This window comes from Danio rerio, chromosome 3 (assembly GCF_052040795.2).
Source record: "Danio rerio strain M-AB ecotype USA chromosome 3, GRCz13ab, whole genome shotgun sequence".
NCBI lineage: Eukaryota > Metazoa > Chordata > Actinopteri > Cypriniformes > Danionidae > Danio > Danio rerio.
The window spans coordinates 10,367,140-10,391,286 of record NC_141023.1 but is presented as its reverse complement, the minus strand read 5'-3'; the positions used below and the strand labels follow the sequence as shown (position 1 = coordinate 10,391,286).

The 24,147-nt window shown below is 35.4% G+C and overlaps 2 protein-coding genes across 5 annotated transcripts in view; one reads left to right on the top strand and one right to left on the bottom strand.

The window, feature by feature from the left end:
• The window catches only part of si:ch211-190o19.1, a 491,573-nt gene that overhangs the window by 91,199 nt on the left and 376,227 nt on the right, over positions 1-24,147 (top strand). The window lies entirely within an intron of this gene.
• sstr5 (somatostatin receptor 5) lies at positions 225-22,575 on the bottom strand. 4 transcript variants are annotated; one of them, NM_001446799.1, is made up of 4 exons: positions 22,195-22,575; positions 9,205-10,311; positions 3,972-4,055; positions 225-887 (listed from the first exon to the last, which is right to left on the bottom strand). In NM_001446799.1, the coding sequence occupies exons 2-3, from the start codon at positions 10,273-10,275 to the stop codon at positions 3,987-3,989; spliced, it is 1,140 nt and encodes a 379-aa protein (NP_001433728.1). In that variant the 5' UTR covers positions 10,276-10,311; positions 22,195-22,575; the 3' UTR covers positions 225-887; positions 3,972-3,986. The 4 variants fall into 4 exon arrangements, 3 of the variants coding, with proteins under 3 accessions (NP_001433728.1, NP_001433729.1, NP_998462.2); XR_015479697.1 differs by having other exon boundaries at positions 226-887; positions 9,200-10,311; NM_001446800.1 differs by lacking the exon at positions 3,972-4,055 and having other exon boundaries at positions 9,200-10,311.

Here is a 24,147-nt window from a genome sequence, read left to right as displayed (position 1 = left end):
ACCTTCCCCAACCCTCAACCCTTACACCTCTAACTTCATGTTACGTCCCTGTCTTGCAGTCCGCTGAAAGATACTTAAATAATTCTGACTTCAACTGTAAATAAGGCCCTTTTAACATTTGGTTCTCTGCAATTTACATAGTTTTGCTTTCCACATACTGAACACAAAAATCAAATAATTTGCATGTTTTTCAATAGACTTGGTGCTTATATTGGAAACTCATCGTTAGACTGTATCTCAGGTTTATTAGGAGTAAAATAAACACAAAGACTAATATAGCTTAATACAAGTATCCCTTTTTTAAACCCAAGAAGAACAAGAACAAACACCCAAATTCTGCCTGTGCATTTCATTTCAGCTCTGAAGATCTTCTGGACAATTAATTGTTATCTGCTTCAGACATGGAGCTACATCCATCATCAACAAAAATATGTCTTTAATAAATACAGCAGGCTAGCTGGCATTTCCTCCAAGTTCTATATATGAAATGGATTTGTGTATACTCAATCCAGAAATCCACAAAAACACCACCACCAAATATCAGCAATCTATCAAGTTGTAACAGCAAAAGTGGTCCAAATGTTTTTTTTTTTCAGTCATGCTGAACAAAATGATGAGCAAATATAATACATATTTACATGAAAGATATTTACATAAATGATAACAATATGGCAATGTAGTTTCTTTGTGTGTGCACCAGAGAGTGTTTGATCTAGGCTTAGTCGACAATAACTTTATAAATAAACTCCATTTAAACACAGTACTGTTTGTATGCAGGAATGTCTTCAGTTGGACAACGCTGGCTTTTAGATGGACTGGCTGATCACTTGTGGTCCCGGATGGTGGTTTTCAGGTTTGGCGCAGTGCTCGCCATCCAAACCAATAGACTGAAAAGCAAGAGGTAGGTGTCAGATTCAGAAAACAGAAGAAAGTGTTTAGCCTGCAGCAGCTTTTCTAAGAATTCTATTGTTCAAAATGCATTTAAGATGTAATCAGAGCATTTCTTTTCCTTCAGATGTCAGTTTAAAGGGGATTTACTTTAAGCGTTGAACAGGTTATTGGTATTTTTTGCATGAATCTACTTGCGGTATAAGTCATAAGTGACAAATATTGTTTCTCCGACATTCAAATTTTCCAGGTTCTGCAGTATTCCAAATGCATTCTAATTAGAATGTTCAACAGAATCATGTGCAGTTCGTAACTATTTTACACTTTGGCGAATTGGCTTATTTTTTTATTTATTATTATTATTTTTTTAAATGCAAGCAGATGAGGTTGAACAAAATGATACGAATCCGTCACTAATTCGCCAAAACTTAGATAGATTTTTCCATGCTGTGAGTTGGCTGTGTGGAATGTTGTTTCTCCAACATTCAAACTTTCATGTTTATCAATATTCTAATCATACTGTAAAAAAAAGGTTACTCAACCTAATATTGTAAGGCAACTTGCTGCCTTTTAGTTGACTCAACTTAAAGGAGACCTGTTATGTAACTTCTTACATGATGTAAAATAAGTCTCTGATTTTGCAAGTGTGTGTATATGTGTGTGTTTAAGTTTCAGCTCAAATCATCCCATAAAAATGTTTTATAACTCTTTGAAACTGCCCCTTTTATGCTTTGATCCAAATGATGCCATTTTGGTGACTGTCGCTTTAAATTTAAGTGAGATTGTGCTCCAAGTCCTATTTTGAAACAAGGGCGGAGCTAAAAATGCCTATGCAGCAGCATAGCAGCAGATTCAAAACAGCTGCTCCTCACTAAGGGCTGTATATGCTAATAAGGGAGAGATATTCACTAATGGGCTGGGCTTTCTCTGTTGACATATACAATGGGAGAATGTCAATCAAAGTGCTTCTCCAGGCGGTTTTTATAAAGTGTGATATAAAATATTAGAGGTTGGCTGTATTCACCGACTGTAGCCATGCAACGGTTTAAACACATAAAAGTGATTTTTTTTTGCATGAAAGAACCACTTTAAATGAAGTCAAGAGCAGTACTTGGGCTAAAAGTTGTCAACTTTTAAACTTTTTGTTGTCAACAAAAAAGCTGTGTAAGTTGCCTTACGATTTTAAGTAGAGACAACTTAAAAAAATGTGTAGATTATTCAACATATTTTAAGTTTTGGTGACCTGGTGTCTTTTATTTGCAGTTTTTTTTTTCAATGCAACTTAAAACTGTTGCAACTAGCGGCAGAGTGTTTTTTTTTATTTTATTTATTTATTTTTTTTTTTTTTAAGCTGACTCCACTTAAAGGGGATCTATTTACATGATGTACAAAAAAAGTCTCTGATGTCCCTCGAGTGTGTATGTGAAGTTTCAGCTGAAAATACTCTAAGTATTAGAGTATAAGTAATTTTTTTAAAAGTTGAGTCAACAAATTTTTAATTATTTTTTTTTTTAAGTGCAGAATATTCGACAAAATCATTTGGCAATTGTTAACTAGTTTGTATTTTGACGTCTTTGGTGTCTTTTTTCTTTTTTTAAATGTATACAAATGGGGCTGTTAGAAATTATACAAATCAGTCACTTATTCACCAATATTTTTAAATTGATAAATTTTTTTCTCCCATGAAATAAGGTTGGACTGTTTAGGAATTTTGTTTCTCCAACTTTCAGACTTCCATGTTTCTAAATATTTTAATTATACTGTAAAGAAAACTTGTCCCAACTTAATTGTAAGGCAACTAACTGCAGAGCTTTTTAGTTGACTCGACTTAAAGGAGACCAATTAAGTCCCTTTTTACAAGATGTAAAATAAGTCTCTGATGTCCCAAGAGTGTGTATGTGAAGTTTCAGCTCAAAATATTACACAAAAAATGTTTTACAACTCTTTGAAACTGACCCCTTTAGGATTTGATCCAAGTTCCATGCGGTTTTGGTGACTGTCGCTTTAAATTCAATTGAGATTGTGCTCCCAGCCCTATTTTGGAATTAGGGCAGGGCTGAAAATGCCTATGCATTAGCATAGCAGCAGATTAAAACTGCTGCTTCTCACTCAGGGCTGTTCATGCTAATAAACACTAATGTGCGAAGCATTAAATCTGTTGACATGCACAAAGGAGAAATGCGTGATTATAAAAAAAAAATACCAAAGGTTGGCTATATTCACAGACTTTTGCCACACAACTGTGCTTAAATATCTTATGAAAGTGATTTTTGGATAATAGGTCTCCTTTAAAACATGTCAAGTAAAGTCCTTTGGTTAAAAGTTGACAACTTAAAAAAAAGCTGTGCAGCAAGTTGCCTTACAATTTTGAGATCCGTCAACTTAAAAAAAAAAAATAATAATAATCAACAAAATGATGTGGCAGTTGGTAACTATTTTATGTTTTGGCGAATTGGTGCCTTTTTTTTCATGCATACAAATCAGCCACTAATTTACCAAAACTTAAAATAGATAGATTTTCTTTACATGCAATCGGGTTGGACTGTTTTGGAATGCTTTGTCAACATTCAAACTTCCATGTTTCTCAATATTCTAAGTAGAATATTCGACAGAATTATTTCAGTTTGTAACTATTTTACATTTTGGCGAATTTCTGGCTTTTCCTCTCTTAAAAAAACATACCAATGTCGACGTATGAACTAAATCTAATCAGTGTCTAATTCGCCAAAATTATAAAATATATTGATTTTCCATGCATTCAGAAAGTTTTCAAAAGTTGGAGCTCCAACATTCAAACTTCCACGTTCCTCAATATTCTTAATGCATTCTAATTAGAACACAATCATTGGGCAGTTGGTAACTATTCTACATTCTGACGAACTGGTTGTTAATTTGCATAAATTCTCACAAACCAGTTTAAATTTTTTATTAGATTATTTTTTAATGCACACAATTGAGGTTGTATATAATAATATAAATCATTCACTAATTCGCCAAAACTTCAAATAGACATTAGTTTTTGTCCATGCAGTCGGGTTGGGATGTTTTGGAATGTTGGCGCTCCATGAGAAAAGAACATGTACCTGGTTGTTTAGTGTTTATGGTCCTGAATCACTTCTCTGAAGATGGCTTTCATAATCTGATGACTGAGTTGTCATGGGTTTGACCTGTTTGATTTGAGAAGATTTAGTGATGTTCTGCCTGGGCTGTTTACTCTGATAACCCTGACATTTATGACTGTAACCATTGAGCCTTCCCGCTTTAGTCGTAGTATGAGAGAGGCAGAATAATTGCAGCAGCAGAGTGCTGGGATCTCAATGAAAGTTCAAAATATAATGCAAACAAGAATTGCCTGCATCAACTTACTTCTCCAACAGCTGTAAATAATCTGCCAGACATGAGGGTCAAAGACGAGATGTTCTATTTTGGTGTCCGTGTCCCCATCAGTTTTTATTGTTTGCTTCAATAAGTTTAGTGAAAACAGTGTCTGATAAGATTATTAGCCCTCATGCGAAAAGTGTAATTATTTTTCATATGTTTCTAAAGTGATGCTTAACAGAGCAGGGATTTATTTCCGTATTTCCTATTACACTACCTGACTAAAGTCTTGTTGCCTATCCAAGTTTTAGGAAATAACAAATGATAATGAAGTGGCTTATATGAAAGGCAAAGGCCTCTAGATTACCAAAATAAAATATGATCATGTCTGGATTTTGAATTATTTGATTAGGACAGTAAGGTCTGACTTTGCTTAGACAAAAGTCTTGTCACTTAACAGAAATAATGTCCAGTATAGAATATAAAGTCATGCTGCAGTGAAACGGAATGAATATTGTGTATGACTCCCATGAGTTTGGAGGACTGCATCAATGCATCTCAATCACTGATTAATAAAGTCATCTGGAATGGCAAAGAAAGAGTTCTTGCAGGACTCCCAGAGTTCATCAAGACTCTTTAGATTCATTTTCAATGCCTCCTCCTTCATGCTCAATAATGTTCATATCTGGTGACTGGGCTGGCCAATCCTGGAGCACCTTGACCTTCTTTGCTTTCCAGAGCTTTGATGTGGAGGCTGAAGTATTAGAAGGAGCGCTATCCTGCTGAAGAGTTTGCCCTCTCCTGTAGTTTGTAATGTAATGGGCAGCACAAATGTCTTGATACCTATGGCTGTTGATGTTGTCATCCACTCTGCAGATCTCTCAACCTCCCTCATACTGAATGTAAACCCAGATCATGATTTTTCCTTCACCATACTTGACTGATTTGTGTGAGAATCTTTGGGTTCCAGTAGGTCTTCAGCAGTATTTTGTATGATTGGGATGCAGATCAACAGATGATTCATCTGAAAAATCTAACTTCCTCCTCCTCTTTTCCAAATGATCAACTACAATTCAAGTTATTATTTGTTGCTCTCACTACTAGGATTGACGACAAGACTTAAGTCAGGTAATGTGTATATATATATATATATATATATATATATATATATATATATATATATATATATATATATATATATATATATATATATATATATATATTTACCTTTTTATTCCAGCCAAACTAAAAGAACCCCCTTGATACAATTTTTTCCGATTAGTTACAGTACAAACTACTGTTGTTCAATAACTTGCCTAACAATTCATTATTTTCTGTAATACTTAAATTTAAACAATCTATTTTTAATACATTTTAAATTAATAAAAATCATCTTGCTCACAAATGGGTCAAATGTAGCGCTTTTGAAGGTTAGTTAATAGTTAATCTGACAATTAATGAGTATTTTGTGGCTACACTGATCCTTAAATATATTTTCAATGATCTTAGAGTCCGTTTTAAACTAAGTTTTATATTAGTAAATCTTTTTGTATGCTTACTGTTAGTTGTTAGTACTCTAAATCAGTGTTTCCCCACCCCTGTTCCTGAAGGCACACCAGCAGTACACATTTTCAACCTCTCCCTAGTGGTTCCAGTGGTTCCCTGGATTGCGGGACAATGACAGAGGTCGCTTGGTGATTTCCAAAAGTCGAATACATTTTATTAAAAACTATTAGAATGACCATATTTTATCCATAACCCACAGGAGATAGTAGTAGTTAATAGTTACACAACAACAACAACAACATGCTAATGAAAAACCTTCAGCCTGTCAATTCTTCTTTTTTCAAAGGATTGGTTTGTTTACGTTAGATTACGTGATTTTATCGCACCAGGTTAAACTTTCCGACACCTTTATGGCAATCGAATACATTAAAACGAAATAAAGGCCACAACTGAACATTGAGAATGGTCTCTGAGTGGTGGTCTTCAAAATTAAACCAAGAATAGACTTGTGCTGAAAACATTGTGACCGCCAGTATTTTAGCTGAGGTTAATATTAAACTAAACAATTGAATAAATGACTATACAAATTATACAGTTAGTAGACTTTTTTGTGTTGTCAATATGATCATGTTAATATAGACCTCTTGTTGTGCGCAAAATGTTTGTAATTATATTTTACACCTCAGAGGAATTTGGGTGTTGCGAGTCACTGGCATTGTTATTTTGGGGGTCGCAGGCTGAAAGTTTGGAAACATTAGAAAAGTCTCCAAAACTTGAAATGAATGAGTCTGATAAGAGAGACAGAAAATATGTTCTGTTGATGTGCCTCAAGGTACAGGGTTGGGAAACACTGCTGACATTTTAAGCTTTAAATTGTGGTAAAATACATGATGGTCATCATTCTGTTCATTGTTTTTTAACTAAAAAGTAAAAGTCTTTTAGTCTTTGACCCAAAACTAATACCGGCCACTTTATTACGTACACCTTACTAATACAGGGTTGGACCTCCTTTTGCTTTCAGAACTGCCTTTATCCTTCATGGCAAAGATTCAACAAGGTACTGGAAATATTCCTCAGAGATTTTGCTCCATATTGACATAATAGCATCATGCAGTTGCTGCAGATTTGTCAGCTGCACATCCATGATGCAAATCTCCCGTTCCACCATATCCCAAAGGTGCTTTATTGGATTGAGATCTGGTGACTGTGGAGGCCATGTGAGTACAGTGAGCTCATTGTCATGTTCAGGTAGGCTGTGGCATTGCACAATGCTCAATTGGTACTAATGGGCCCAAAGTGTGCCAAGAAAATATCCCTTCATCATTACACCACCACTACTAGACTGAACCGTTGATTCTGAAGGAGATATTTTTTAGATATTATTTATTCCAACCCAGGCTCATTGTGGAAATGTAGCCCCGCGGACGTTTCTGGTGGCCGTGAAATACGTCCCGGGAGGTACGTATTTGTGCGTTTTTTTTGCATCTCGAACGCCTCTCGGGAGTGCGCGCCTTTCATGCCCGTGCTGTTCTCGCGCGAAAAGCCGCCGGAGGCTGCTGTCGACCGACCATCTGTCCCAAGCAACGATATACAAAAGCCGTCCAGAAATATAAAAAAACCCAAATGGCCTCGTCTGAATTTGACTGCGTTTTCGGGTTTTGCCGCATTCTCGCCCTGTCGTGAACTTGTTTGCTTTTATTTTTTAGATTCTGTTTTTTATCTTACCTGATTTCTGGAACCGCTCTTCCCCGGACTCGAACCCGGTCATCGTCGCTGCGGCCGGCTCCTCCTTCTTCTCCGGGCCTCCGCTCCGCCGACGTAACACTGCGAGCTGAGCGGACAAACTGGTTCCAGCGGGAAAGCCCTCCACACGGAGGTGAGCCGTCACAGCCGACGAGCGTGAAGAAGAGGAGCAGCGTCACACCACCCCACAGCGTTCGCTTGAAAAAAACTAAATGTAGCCACACGTACCTCCGGCCATGTAAACCACGGTCTACAGAAGCATCCGCGGGGCTAAGTTTTCGGAATGAGCCTGGGTTGATTTATTCTCTCATTTAAAAAAGTATGCAGTAAAACATGAGCCAGCCTAAGGTGGGTATTTGTAAAATGAGCCCACAGATGTGCTGAACAACACTAGGAGAAGGCTATGCTGAAGAATGACTGATTATGTAGAATAACTGAATATGTAAAGCACTCATTATATATGTTAAATACTCATATGAAGCTATACGTGTCAGAAGCTAGAGTGAGTGACATATTATCAAGATATTATGCTATCATGACAATGTATGTAAACACTTAGTTCTTTTGCATAAGTTTCATTTATGCTCTGCTGACGTAGACTTGTGACATCTCTGGTGACCTTAGCAAGCTGGCAGAGAGCCAAGAATAACAGGACCACTTAGAGCACAGGTGTCAAACTCAGTTCCAAAAGGGCCGCAGCTCTGCACAGTTTAGTTCCAACCCTAATTAAACACACCTGATCAAACTGATTGAGTCCTTCAGGCTTGTTTGAAACCTACAGGTAAGTGTGTTGGAGCAGGGTTGGAACTAAACTGTGCAGGGCTTCGGCCCTACAGGAATTGAGTTTGACACCCCTGACTTAGAGTAAAAACTTATCCAAGGATGGTCAAAAGTTTAACCGAGACCACCTGGGGGTGTGGCACAGAAACTGTATAAAGATTGTGAAAAACACAGACACTCTAGAAATTGTCCAGGAGAGACTTCAGAATGCTCTGAGGTCTGCTCTGCACTTTCTTGGCTTTACATTTACTTTTACATTTAGTCATTTATTATGGAGAATAAAGTCTATTTTCCTGGTATCCAAAAAGCTCCAGTGTGATAGTGCCTCATTGATGAAAAGGTCGGCAACTATGACAAATATAAGAAGGCTGGTAAAAACAACAATTCAAGGCAGGATGAATCTATGCTTTTATGTTGTTGCTGCCAAATTCTGAACCTATCATCCCAATGTCAGAGCAGAAGTGAAGCAGGCAACATTTCTTGCGCCACTCACTGGATATTTTCTCTTTTTCAGACCATTCTCTGTAAACCCTAGAGATGGTTGTGCGTGAAAATCCCAGCAGATCAGCAGTTTCTGAAATACTCAGACCAGCCTGTCTGGCACCTACAACCATGCCACATTCAAAGTCACTTAAATCCCCTTTCTTTCCCATTCTGATGCTCGGTTTGAACTGCAGCAGATCGTCTTGACCATGTCTACATTCCTAAATGCATTGAGTTGCTGCCATGTGATTAGCTGATTAGAAATATGCGTTAATGAGCAGTTGGACAGGTGTACCTAATAAAGTGGCCAGTGAGTGTATATATGTTATTGTAATGTTATTTAAGCATTATTTAGATTTAAATTTACACAACACCGACTGTTCTCTTTCAAAAATATGAACATCCACACACCAATTTTAAAGAAAAGATGTAATGTGTGTTTTTAACAAATATATTATTAAAATATTCAGAATTAAAGCACCTTACTTGATAGCTCTGGACGTGGTCGTTATAATCGAAGCTCCTCGGAGGAAAGAACGGCTCCTGATGGTTCCTGCTAATCCGAGCGCGGTTGGGATGTTCATCGCTGACCCCGTTGACCCTGTGGATGCACAAGACCTTCTGGAAGCTCCTCTTGAAGTTGTCCGACAGAAATCCGTAGAGCAGCGGATTGGCGCAGCTATTAACGTATGTCAGGATCACCGTGAGGAAATAAACGCCGGTGATGATGTTATTTTCTGGAAGGGTGACCACCAGATTGAAGATGTTCAGCATGAAGAACGGCAGCCAGCAAATTACGAACACAACAACGATGATCACCACCATTCTGGTCACTTTCTTCTCAGATTTACGGCGCTTTGAGAGTCCGGCTCGTGCGCTGGCGGATTTAACTTTGATCACGATTAGCAGGTAGCATAGACAAATAACTAGCAGTGGGCAGAAGAATCCCAATATGGCGGTGTAGAGGATGAAAGCTGTGGACCAAACGTCACGAGGCTCAGGCCAGCTCAGGTTGCAGGTGTTGAGTCCCGGCTGGACGTCACAATAAATAATGACTGGCAGCGTTAGCAGACACGAAAGCGCCCATACCATGCTATTTATAACCTTGGCAACGCTGGGTCTCCGCCACCTGGCACTACGGATAGGATGCACCACAGCCATGTAGCGATCAATGCTCATTACTGTCAGGCAGAATGTGCTGGTGAACTGACTGATGGAGTCGGCCCACATCAGGATACGGCAGAGGAAGTTTCCGAAGGGCCAGTAAGAGAGCACGTTGTGGGTGGTGAGAAACGGGAGTCCCAGAATGTACAGCTCATCAGCCACGGCTAGATTCAAGATGTACATGTTCGTGACCGTCTTCATTTTGGTGTAGCGGAGAACTACAAAAATGGCCAGAGAGTTTCCTGTCAGACCCACGATGAACACCACGAGGTAGATCACAGCCAGGGCTTTAGTGCTTTCTTCTTCAGCCAGCAGGTTTTCATTAGGGTCACCGGAGGAATTGGTGGTTTGGTTTGAGAGGGATGTGTTGTATATCGGCTCTTGGGTTGCCATGTTTGGATACAGGCGCAAATGTGGTCACCAGGGGGGCTGAAAGCAAAATGAGAACGCAATGGTGTTATCATCTCAAGTGTAAAAAGGTTCAATTGGAATTGCATGCTTGTACGCACACTGTGTGATTGAAAAATCCTTTGGAGAATGGCTTTATCTGTTTAGTTGACATTCCTTTGAGACATAATTCATTTAGCATACACGTCAATGCTGGAAATCTTTACAACACAATGCATTGCTCTGTTTTACTGTTTTTCTTATTGTGTTTTACCAACCTATTTTCATTTTGAAAACGCACCCCTATATACAATTTTGGAGAGCACCAAATACATCCCAGGAGGTATGTTTTTTTTTTTTTTTTGCAGTTCTTGTTTTCACGAATCCACCAGAGGCCGTTGTATATGCTTGATCAGATCTCAGATTTTTCTCGTGATTGCCATTCGCGCCTGCTCTTTTTGCATAAATCCACCAAAGGCTGCTGTTGACTGACTGACTTACCGATCGACTGACCCAACTTCCTCCTTCCATAAACCTAACCTATAGTGTTTTGAAAAGCACTGATTGGCCCGCCCACCCACTTCCCTAAACCCAACTGACCGTTTTAAAAAGCAATCCAGAAAAAGAAAAGTCCACGTGATTTTCACGTCCACGTGATTTTTACCATGTTTTCAGAGTTTACCACATTCTCACCCTGTTATTTACTAGTTTATTTTAGTTTTTGGATTCAGTTTTCTTTTTTTAACCCGCTTTCTAGAACTATTCTTCACCAGACTCGAACCTCATCATCATGGTCAACTCCTCTGCATCTCAAATCCACTGACGTACATGGTGAGCTACTGGGCAAACTGGTAACAGTGGTAAAGCTGTCCATATGGAGGTAAGCGTGAAAAGAAACGGCGTCATACCACCCTGTAGCATTCATTTTAAAGACTAAATGCAGCCATACGTACTTCTGGCTACATAATTCGTGATCTGCAGAAATGTATACAGGGCTACATTTTTCAGAATGAGCCCATGTTGGTTTTTACGCTTGTAGCTCAGTTTGTAATTTGTAGTTTGGTCTAGACCAAAATAAAAAATGCAGAATAATATGGTCACATTTTACAATAAGGTTCTTTAGTTAATGTTAAGTAATGCATTTACTAACATGAACAAACAATGAACAATACATTTACTACAGTATTTATTCATGTTTGTAAACATTAGTTAATGAAAATACAGTAGTTCTTTGTTAGTTTGTTAACTCACAGTGCATTAACTAATGTTAACAAGCATGGACTTGAATGTTAATAATACATTAGTAAATGTTCAATTATGATTAATGAATGCTGTACATGTGTTGTTCATGATTAGTTCATGTTAGTAAATGCATTTACTAAGGAACCTTATAATAAAGAGTTACCAATAATATATTAAGTAATGGATCATCATTTTTTAAAGGGATAGTTAACAACAAAATTAATATTACCTCATTTAGTCTCTCTTTCTCTCTCTCATGGTTTTAAACCTTTTCTTTCTTCTACAAAAGAAGATATTTTGAAGAATTATGGTTGCCAAAGTAAAAAAAAAAATACTATGGTCAGTGGGACCATCAACCAGAATTCCTAAAAATATCTTCATTTGTGTTCAACAGAAGTAAAAGTAACACACATCATTTTTAAAGAGGTGACGTGCCATTTTAAGGTGGACTCTCTCTTTAACCCACAGTTTTGTGTAATGTAATGTAATGTGTATTTATATAGCGCATTTATTGTGTATGGCCATACACCCAAAGCGCTTCACAATCATGAGGGGGGTCTCTCCACACCACCACCAGTGTGCAGCATCCACTTGGATGATGCGACGGCTGTTACAGGACAACGGCGCCAGTGCGCTCACCACACACCAGCTATTAGTGGAGTGGAGAGACAGTGATAGAGCCAATTCAGTGGAAGGGGATGATTGGGAGGCCATGATCGAATGGGCCGATAGAGGGACTTTGGCCAGGACACTGGGGTTACACCCCTGCTCTTTCATGAGAAGTGCCATGGGATTTTTAATGACCACAGAGAGTCAGGACCTCGGTTTAACGTCTCATCCGAAAGACGGCGCCCACTGACAGTATAGTGTCCCCTTCACTTTTACTGGGGCATTAGGACTCACATAGACCTCAGGTTGAGCGCCCCCTGCTGGCCTCACTAACACTACTTCCAACAGCAACCTGGTGTTCCCTAGTGGTCTCCCATCCAAGTACTAACCAGGCTCAGCCCTGCTTAGCTTCAGTGAGTAACTGGTTTTGTGCATTTGCCAGAATTAATTTATTGCTTTTAGTTTAGCTTTTAATACTGTTTAAGTTGACATTTTGTTTATTGGATTGATTATTTAAGTTTATTATTATTGAGCACCGAGTCTTGTGGATGAAGGATTTTGACTGATCTTCCTCGAAGGGTGTCTGTACAGGGTTCAATATTTGAAGATGTTGTTTTAAACATTGGAGTACCCCAAGGCTGTGTGATATTACCTGCATTATTTCTGATGTATATAAATGAAATTCTGAAAGCAATTTTACCCTACACAAGTATGCTGATGACATGGCCATGGTTGGTCCATGGTCTTATGGTCAAAGGAAAAGAGGAGCTATAGAGGTCCCACTTTAAGCACAGAACATCTGGTGACATGGTGCTTTGTCACTAAATGCTTTGGAAACCAAGGAAGTAATTATTAGTAAAGAAGGACAGCCTAAATGTCACTCAGTTATTATTGAGAGTCAACACGTTGAGATTGTAAACAGTTTTAGGTTCTTATTATGTTAGATAGTAGTTTAATATTTGTTAAACATACAGACTGCATCTATAAGAAGGCAGCACAGAAACTATTTTAAGGACATTAAATAGTTTTAATGTTGGTAAGGGTATTCTGAGGAAGGTCTATATAGCAGTCTGCTTGAAAGGATCATCTCCTGTAGTATTTTTTGCTGGTATGAAAATCTAGGGGCTAGAAGCAAGACCAAAAGCTTAAAGAAATTGATAACACAGCTAGTAAGATCATACAGGACCCCCAGAAGCAGCTTGTGGATCTGTATGCAAACCAGACTAGACTTAAAACCCCATAGATCAGGACTCTACTTGTCCTCTTCATTATGAATTTGAAAAGCTTCCTTCTGGTAGACAATAAAGAGTACCCACAGAAATGACCCTATTTTTAGGTAATCGTTTACCGTCTGCTATTATTATATTGAACAAATGTCCATGCAGTAGTTTAGATGTTATTCTATGACTGAATCTGTGGTTTTATAGCAGGGTTGTTTGTTGGTAATCTATAGAAACCTTTGTGTTTGTGCTTTGCGGTTGTGTTTTGTATTTGTGATGTTTAGTATCATTTAATGAGGCCAAAGACGAATTTCCACATGTGTGGACCATAAAGACTACGAAGTTTTAGACAAAACCAGCATAAGAAGGCTTTTAAGACATCTTGTGACTGAAAACAATTGGAGCTAAACCTGTTTCTTTATGATGGTATTCCTATCTAATGAAAACCCATAAAGACGTTATAAAATATGTAAAGTGGCCAGAACACTGCTAAGAACTCCTCGGTTACATTTACCAATGAAGAGACATATTGTGAACTCGTGTCTTGTTTTTGAGTGTTTGACTCTGGATTTGTATTTCACACCCACCATAGTTTGTTTGCAAATGAACTTGGACCCATATTTTAGCAGCGTTCTGTCTGCTTGTTTGGTGTGCACCACTAAAGTACAGATTGCAGCGTTCACACCCACTCAAATGAACTGTGCTGACAAAGCAAATGCATTAGAGTTCGTTCCAATTGAACCAAATATGTGAAAACACCTCTAGAGTGCAGAGGCAGGACTTTTTAAAATGTAGTCATTATAATGATTTGCATATTTAAATTGATGGAAATTCTGAGAGAACTCTAATACAGATGTACAGTTGAAGTCAGAGTTATTAGCCTAACTGAATTATTAATTAATTAATTAAATTAAATTATTTAATAATTAATTATTTTTCCCCAATTTCTGTTTAACGGAGAGAAGATTTCTTCAACACATTTCTTAAACATAATAGTTTTAATAACTCATTTCTAGTAACTGATTTATTTTATATTTGTCATGATGACAGTAAATAATATTTGACTAGATATTTTTAGGACACTTCTATACAGCTTAAAGTGACATTCAAAGGCTTAACTAGGTTAATTAGGTTAACTAGACAGGTTAGGGTAATTAGGCAAGTTATTGTATAACGATGGTTTGTTCTGTAGACTATTAAATAAAAAATAGCTTAAAGGGGCTAATTATTTTGTCCTTAAAATAGTGTTTAAAAAATTTTAAACTGCTTTTATTCTAGCCGAAATAAAACAAATAAGACTTTCTCCAGAAGAAAAAATATTATCAGACATACTGTGAAAAATGTCCTTGTTCTGTTAATCACCATTAGGAAAATATTAAAAAAAGAAGACAAAAATTCGAAGGGGGCTAATAATTCTGACTTCAATTGTATATTACACATGGAAATATATTGTAAATGCTAGTGTTTAAGTTTTAAAAGTCCTAAAGACAGACTCAACTAAAATGTTTCAGAATTGTACGTTAAAGTCTCTGTATTATCGGTCACCCTGGATCACAAAACCATATGTTGTAAGTGTGGATTTTTGGAAACTGAGATTTTAACATCACCTGAAAGCTGAATGAATAAGTTAACAATCACAATATTTGGCCAAGATAGAAATATAACTATTGGACAATCTGGAACCTGAGGGTTTGAAAAAGAAAATCTAAATACTGAGAAAATCATCTTTAAAAGTTGTCTGACTTAAGTTCTTATAGAGAAGCATATTACTAACAAAATGACTAAAGGGTTTGCCGCAAACTGAAGGGGGGGCTGGGGTTGTCTCAAACTGAAGAGCGGGAGGTGGGGGCGGTGGGGATGCGGGGGCACTTCATATCATTTCGGAAGGGCACTTTCAATCCAAGACTAAAAAAGGGCATGTGCGCTGTACAGGTTTTGCCCTATGTGTGCACGTGCCTGTATTAGTTGTTAATGCTTCCACATTTAAAAGAGTACCCCAACAATTACTGAAGCCCCCAAAATAAGAGGGTCCATTTAATGGCATAACAAGTTGTTGCCCAGTAAATGTTCAGTGGCTAAAAATTTGGTGCATTTCTAATATCAACACACTTTTCGAATTCCCATTGTTGCACATTTCTGCTGTGTGATTGGCTTTTAGATCAATATCAATAGTCCAAAGCTTATTGTTATTGACAATTTTTATCGCGATTTGATCTAATAGCGTTTATCAGCTCAGCCCTACTTTGCAGTTTTTATTAGTTCAACATTTACATGTGCTCTTGTTAGCAAATGATAATATTTTCACTCATACTCTCTGTTGTCACCTTCTCCGCAGATGTGCAATCTTGGCGTATATCTTGACGCTCAACTTAACAAAAACATTTTACAAAAACAGCTTTCTTTACCCTGCAGAACATTGCACGCATTCGACCCTTTCTTTCATCCCCTGATGCTGAGAGACTTGTCCATTCCTGTATCACATCTTAATTAGATTTTTGTAATTCACTTTTTGGGGGTCTACCAGCTAATGCATTATAAATAAAATGTATTATTATTATTATTAATATCATAGTGTTTTTTCTTTATTTGTTCATTTATTTATTTTGTCTATTCCCAAAAATATACCTGTGCAATATAAGATTGGGTTTGTGGTCCAGAGTCACACATCAGACTACTTGTTTAATAAATATCTTTGAGAATAAGTGTATTTGTGTGAAATTTTCACTGGAAATCTGACCACACTTTACAATAAGGTTTTAATTGTTAATGTTAGATTATATATTCACTGACATAAACTAAGAAAGGAGTGTTTTTTTTTCTTTCTTAAAAAGTGGACCTTTTTGCAGTTTTTTGCTTTATTTTCTAAATTAGGAGGTTCAAAGACTGCATTTTAGTGACATTTTAAGCATTTTTGCTGGATTAGCTTGTCGGATGGTGATCATAGCCACTTTTTGAAGCAACAAAAAATATTTGCTTTGTTTTTGTCAAAGTGCTTCACATACTGTGTTCATTTACAAAATGTGCATTTTTTTTATAAATAATGTAATGAGATTAGAATTTTAAATTAAATACTTTTAACAAAGAAATATGAAAAACGCTTGTTTTTTTTCTTGTTTTTAAAACACAAATTTATTGTCATCCATTATTAAAAACAAACAAACAAACAAACAGGGAAAAAAACAATTAGGAATCTGTTATAACTGGTTTTAAATTAAACTGTAGCCTATAGGCAAATAACAAACTGACCAGCTCATTTCCTCTGTCAGAATTTTTCCAGTTAGATAATTAAATATCAAGTTTGTCTAAAAAAAAATATGGGACAAATGAGTTCATACAGGGGCCAAATTCTCAACTTTGTCAGTAGGGGCGTGGTGGGGGCTGTATCTTTCAAACCACCGGAACCCTCCTGGCTATGGGCCTGTACATCATAATCATAGTTTAACATACTAATGCGTTATTAAAATCTCAAGTTGTGTTTGTTGACATTTAGTTAATGCACACTTAACCCTTTCATGCACTACATGAGTCTAAAGTGTCCTGTCAAGTTTATTTTTTCTACATCTATTTTATAGCTTGTGAATCAAATTATTAAAGAAACAATTGTTACAGAAAATCCTAAAATTACTTACTATTGAATATCAATATCTAGATCTATAATAATAGTTGGATAACAATTATGTAGACGTACATAAACCTAACAATAAGCCTACACTTTTTTTATAAACATTTTTTTACATTCAAATACAATGACTACCAAATTCCGACCTACAAACATTTACACAACAATTGACAGCAAAAGATACTATATACTAACAATACATAAGTAAAATAATAATAGTAGATAAATACAATACAGTAAGTCAATAATAAAATCGAAATAAAATACTGTTAATTCAAGTTAGTCTGATCCCCTCAATTTGAATTTCCTGCGGAGTTTATGTCTACAATAATCTATGAAAGGTTGCCAGATTTGATGGAAATTGTCTTCTTTCTTTTTTATTTTTAGGGTGTATCTGAATTTCTACAATTCCAAATGTTTCATTACATCTCTCATTAGATGCATGTATATACAGTTGAAGTCAGAATTATTAGCCCCCCTTTGAATTTTTGTTTTTTTTGTTTTTAAATATTTCCCAAATTATGTTTAACAGAGCTTTGTTTTCTTGAGAAAATCTGATTTGTTTTATTTCAGCACAAATAAAAGCAGTTATAAAATTTTTTAAAAGCCATTTTAAGGTCAATATTATTAGCCCCTTTAAGCTATAGTTTTGATAGTCTACAGAACAAACCATCATTATACAATAACTTGCCTAATTACTCTAACCTGCCTAGTTAACCTAATTACCCTAGTTAAGCTTTTAAATGTCACTTTAAGCTGTATAGAAGTTTCTTGAAAAATATGTAGTCAAATATTATTTACTGTCATCATGGCAAAGAAAAAATAAATCAGTTATTAAAGATGAGTTATTATTATGGTTAGAAATGTGCTGAAAAAAATCTGCTCTCCGTTAAACAGAAATTGGGGGAAAATAAACAGGGGGACTAATAATTCTGACTTCAATTGTATATATAGGAGCAGCTTTCTGTTTCCAGTTGAATAATATTTACCTCCGTGCTAATAGACTGACAAATGGAACTATATTTTGTTCTGATTTTAGCTAACTCAAAATCAGTAGAACTGCAACAAGGGGATCTGGATCTATCAGCTTATGACATATTGTTGAGAATGTTAAAAAAATAGTTTCCCATTAAGATGATCATTTTAAGCAGCTCCAAAACACATCCAGTGATGCGCCTCTGATCGACATCGATCACATGCGGGGTCCACTTCGGTTGTTGCTAGATCAGATATAGTTGCGGCCGGAAGTTAAAAAGAATTATTTATTTTATTTATCAAATTTCCTATTTATTGTAATTTATTAACGTCGGCTCCCGTCCCAACCCTAAACCCAACCATCACAGCACTGCAAAAACAGTAGTTGTACAGAGTATTATTAATGTTATCTATTAAATTACCCAATAAGATGTATTTTTTCAAAGGCTACCCTAACCCTTAACCCACCCATCACAATACTGTAAAAATATTAATTATTGTTATACAGTGTCATAAAAATGCTATTATATTTGATGTACATATCACTTCCGGCTGGCCATATATCCGATCTAGACTTCACCGTCCAATTCCGGAAATATCTTACTACGTTTTTTCTTGGACCAATGTAGATGATGTCTTACTTTGAATTGAGGCCATGCCTTGCACATACTGATGATCTGTGGATCTGTTCAAGGGCTATCTCCCATTGTTCATCAATAACATAAGCCTAAACATACCATAAACTATGTATCCCTTAATTCTGATTGGCTGATTGGATTCCAGGAACAACACAGATGTTAATCCAGGAGCATGTCCTACTTGGTGAAATCAAAGTCAAAACCTCATATACTCGCATTATATAGTAAATTTAAGTGGCTGCATTTAGTCTCTTGGACAACTGATTAGGTTTGTTTAGATTAGAGATTACCTAAGTACTATAAATAGTTACTTTTTAACCTTTCATTTAATAAAGTAATAATAAATCATAGTAGATATGAGGTATGTGAGCGTTGTTTACTCTGGATGTTTGACACGACCTTGACTTTAAGTGGCACTCGCGCTGGATATGAGGCGTGGAAAGTGAGCGACACAATGTGTTGCACAAATAAAGCTCTGCCTCAGAAATGCGCTGAAGCATGAATCGAAACAAAGGGTAACGATGCCACTGTTATGAGTACAAACAGTCCAGCGGACACTCATTCATTTGAACCGTCCGCAGCGGTCAATATTTAACCCGCCTTCTCGGCCGCGCGCTCTAATAACCCAGCGCGTGACCGTGACTGAAGAGCGTGTTGATGTGCCGACATGTTCACTTATGATTTCCATTGCTTATAATGACAGGTGTCAGATGCGCAAGACTGCTTATTTAATCACGAGCCCCTGTTCTCTCTTGGTCAGTTTATGGTTCATCTGAGATGTGCAGCATCCCTTTGTGCATCAGGGTGATATTAATATAGCATTTATGAATGATAAAATGTATTTTTTTTTTTTGATTGGTGATCGAGCAATATGTCAACAAAAACACTATACAGTATTGATATTGTAATATATATATATATATATATATATATATATATATATATATTACAATATCAATACTGTATCAATACTGTATAGTGTTTTTGTATGTATATATATATATATATATATATATATATATATATATATATATATATATATATATATATATATATATATATATATATATATAGTGTTTTGTATATATATAAATATGTTTGTATGTATATATATATATATATATATATATATATATATATATATATATATATATATATATATATACACAAAAACATATCTATATAAACATATTTTTTTCATATTACTTTACAGTAATGGTATTTTATTGTAGTTTATTTTTACATTATATGCAATATAATATATATATATATATATATATTGCATAAAATGTAAAAATAAACTACAATAAAATGCCATTACTGTAAAGTAATATGAAAAAAATATGTTTATATATATATAGCTTAGCTAGCATCAAATGGATCTTTATAAGTATTACTGGAGAAATTCAGTAGATTACCTAAATAGGGTATATGCAGAAATGTGCTAAAGGACTTTTAATTTGTCAGTAACCTGAGTTAAGTGCTTCTGGTGAACTGTTTGCAATTGCAAAATAGGCGCATTCAAAGTCTGTTTTTTTTTTTAAATCAGCAAACTCTGGCTGTGGGATATCCGATATAAAGTGGGTCTCAGATTGTACAAGAAGCACTGCATTAAATTACATTTTTCCTGCCATTTTTTAAAAATTTGAACATTTATTTTAACTCAGTATATTCAATGGAGCTTCTGCGCTCGCCTGCCGATTCTGATGGGCGCGTGCGAGTAAACAGCCTTTTTCTCGCTTGAGCAACTAAATAAATGCTGACGTCTTTTTAACTGATTGTATTTTTATTACATTACAATATCGGTGCTATAAGGAACCTTATAAAATGGAAAAAAGTCACATTAACCGTTCACCGGAAGTTTTTCAGTATGGAAAGAAGCACTAGCTCCGCATTTACTCTATTATGTAATCATGTATGGGTCTTGAAGGAATTATATTAATGTACATTCTAAAATCGCTGGTTGTCATAACCTTTCGTTGGATAAATATGGACAACACACATCATTGGATTACCTTTTAAAATTTTAATCATATTTCTTGACCCAAGGATTGGGTCATGAGGAAACGTATGTATTTTACGTTTTGCCATTTTAGTGGCTAATTCGTCATACAAAAATGTACGATTCGTACGATTTTAAAAAGGAGGCGTGGCACCCAACCCCACCCCTAACCCCAACCATCATTTGTTGATGAGCAAATCGTACTAAATTGAACGAATTAGAACCCGAATTAGCCACTAAATCAAATAGGTACGAATTGCTGTGAGATTGCTTTGACATGTCCCATATTAGACCCAACGTCAGGTTACATCAAATTAGCATTTTTATTTTTGTAAAATGTACACTGTAAAAGTTGGGTTAAGAATACCCCAACCTATAAATTATATAAAAATAACCCTGCAGTTTTGGTATAACATATAAATAATGCCAACACAAATTAAGTTAACTTAACACTTTTAACAAATTTATGTGTATTGAACATGCAAAAATTAAGTCGTCCCAATGAAATCTCAAGAATTGTGTTATTTTAGCTCATTTCAAATAAGTAGTTTGAACGAGCAATACATAAATATGTAAATTTATATATAAACTATTCGATATATTTATTTATTATTATTATTTTTTTTTTTAATTTTTTTAAAACTTTTTTTTCTTGGAGTTCAGCACCTTTCCAACCATGGGTTATTTTAACCCAATGCATTGCTATAGCTTACTTTAATTATGAAACAAAACATTAATGTAAATATTAACTTAAGTGTAATAATGCAGACGTTTTCACACAGTGTAGACCTATACAAATATATGATTTAACTGCAAATGGAGACTTTATGGTCTCAGAAACAAACACTAAAAAACAAAATTATTTTAACCCAACGTACGGTCAAATATGCACTCAACTGGTGGATTAAAAAAATATCGAAAAATCAGGGAAAAAATAACCCAACGTTGGGTTTGTACATATTCGACTCCTCATTGATTTATGACAACCCATAATTTAGAAATTAGAGTGCACAAACAATAAAAGACAAAACATAAAATTCGTAAGATAAGTCGTATTGTTACTTTGATGCCATTTATGCATACATGATCTGTACATGATTGTTCAAACAAAGCTAATAATTTGTTTTGTCTTCTGTCTGACAACACATCCAGACTATTATTCAGTCAGACTATTCTGAAACTAGAATCGCTGAGGTTATGATGTTGTCGTCTATAAAAACACAGAACAACTAAACCACTGCATTTTAATTGAACATTTTTAACCCAACCGTTGGGTTGTGTCGTATTTTCCCAAATTGGGTCAAATTCTCTTTGTTGTAGAGCGTTTGATGTTAATTAACCACCACGGTAAACAAATAAAATTAGTTCTGTTTTACCTTTTAAACTAAAGTTTTAGATGGTAAGAGAGGGATGTCCCATATTACCGTCTTTAGAAAATATATGTTTCCTATTTAAGAACAATAGCCTACCTATCTTGCAATAGCCAAAACTTTTCGAAAACTTTTTTAAAAACATATCTGGTTGAAAAATCGTCGTGTCACGTGACCATCAGCTGCAGAATTAAGATGGAAAATGATTCCCTCAATTGTACATTATTACCGTGCTTAATTCAATCCGTACCTCAAACTCAGTGCACGGTCCTCTGGGTGTCAGGAGCTCTTCCACAAGCTACTCGTCTCCTTTTCAGTGAACAATAGTGATATTTGATGACTGAAAGTCTCTTTGACTTAAATCCAAAATCGACAGTCTGGACATCACTTCATCCTCAGTTCCAGTCTAAAGACTTCACGTTAAGAAGTAATGCTGCCGTGCGCACATAATTTTTTTTTGCTTAGTTTGGCTAAAACAGTCACATTCCGACAACTATTTAAGTGCTATCTGTACCCAATATTCCAGCAAATGTCTAGATCTATTTCAAGTGTTTTCTTCAGTAAAACGGTTGAGCTATTCAGCTCGTTTCATCAGGAAAGGACTTGTTCTCTCCATGAGCGCTCGAGTAATGAGCTGCTCATCCGCGCGCAACAGGTCCAGAGCGCTTGCTACGTCACAGACACACATGCTAGTTTCTGTTTTTCTGAGGTGAGCTAATAAATGTCCTGCTCGAGCCCCTAATGGTGAACTCATTGATTATATTGAAGTGCATTAATGCGTCGAGTATCGTTCCCAGCAGGAGCAGATGACAGATCATAAAACTGCCTTGCGTTGTAAAAAAAAAAAAAAAAAAAAAAAGATATCGTCTTTTTTATGATACACCTTTGGAAAACACACTACTGTTTACTGTGCGTGTGTGCGCCCGCCTATAATACAAGCCGCTGTGTGGTGGATCAATGCACATTCTCATAGATTGCGACAGAAATTTGGGCAGCATATTCAAGTAAATTCCGTCTATTAAATGGCTCATTACCTGCCTGTGCATATTAATAAGTAATGAACTGTTTATTAGTACTAATTAGCCTACTATATTATTCTGCATAACTAATCCTCTACCTTCACAAAAAAAAAAAAAAAATATATATATATATATATATATATATATATATATATATATATATATATATTAAAAGAAGATTCCTTGGACTTAACTTGTTTACGTTAAGTGGTTGTAAACAATTTATTGGGGTTGAATTTAAACTAACAAATTAAGTTGAACATTATTAAATTTAATGTGATTGTTTAAATTCAACAAATAAATTGTTTGCAACAGTTCTGCATGCAACATTTTTTTTCAGCATGAAAAATACTGTAGTGGTTTAAAGTAAATAGCCTACTGTATCAGGCCAAGGCGGGTTCGGGTGGTTCGAAAGACCCACCCCTCTCTGATAAAAATGTCTGCAAAATTGTTGCAAATAATTTATATGGGTTGAATTTAATCAAACATATTAAGTTTAGTAATGTTCAACTTAATTTGTTTGTTTAAATTTAACCCAAATAAATTGTTTGCGACTACTTAACTTAAAAGATTTTAATAATATCAAGGAATCATCTTTGTCCAGAATTTGTCCCATACATTTGTCTTATTTTGACTGCTATGCCATCATAAATAGTGATATTAATTCATTGAAAAAGGCTTTAAGACTAAGCAAAATGCTATATTAAAATGAATTTAAAAACTAATATGGCTATTTTAGTTATCCATGAATTTTCAATCAAATCAAAAGTACTTTTTTTACAAAAGAGACTAGACAAATTGTGAAGCTCTTTTATTATTATTATGTTTTAAAATTTTTTATTGTTCAAATAGCCAAATTCTGACTGAGGACAGTTGAATGTTCTGGCCAGTTTGTAGGCTAAAGCTACAATAGGCTGCAGTTTTTAATTTAAAACTTTAACAGACTCTTATTTTTTTCTATTGATTTATGATCTAATACATTTGTATTTTTAAATAAGTATTTATTAAATTTTCTTTATTCTAAATCTTTAGGAAATATTTTGGTACTTAAAAATGTGCCATTATGATGACGATCTATCAAGCTAATCCAGCTAAAAATAGGGGTTAAATTGTCAGTAAAATACAGTATTTAAATCTCATACATTATAAATGGTCCACATTTAGAGAAAAAGAACCACCCCTTA

What these genes read in the sequence shown, in the direction of transcription:
- sstr5 (NM_213297.2), bottom strand. Translation starts at nt 10,275, where the DNA reads ATGGCAACCCAAGAGCCGATATACAACACATCCCTCTCAAACCAAACC. An exon ending in ACCACGTCCAGAGCTATCAA is followed by an intron (nt 888 to 9,204) that starts GTAAGGTGCTTT and finishes CTTGCTTTTCAG; the next exon opens with TCTATTGGTTTGGATGGCGA.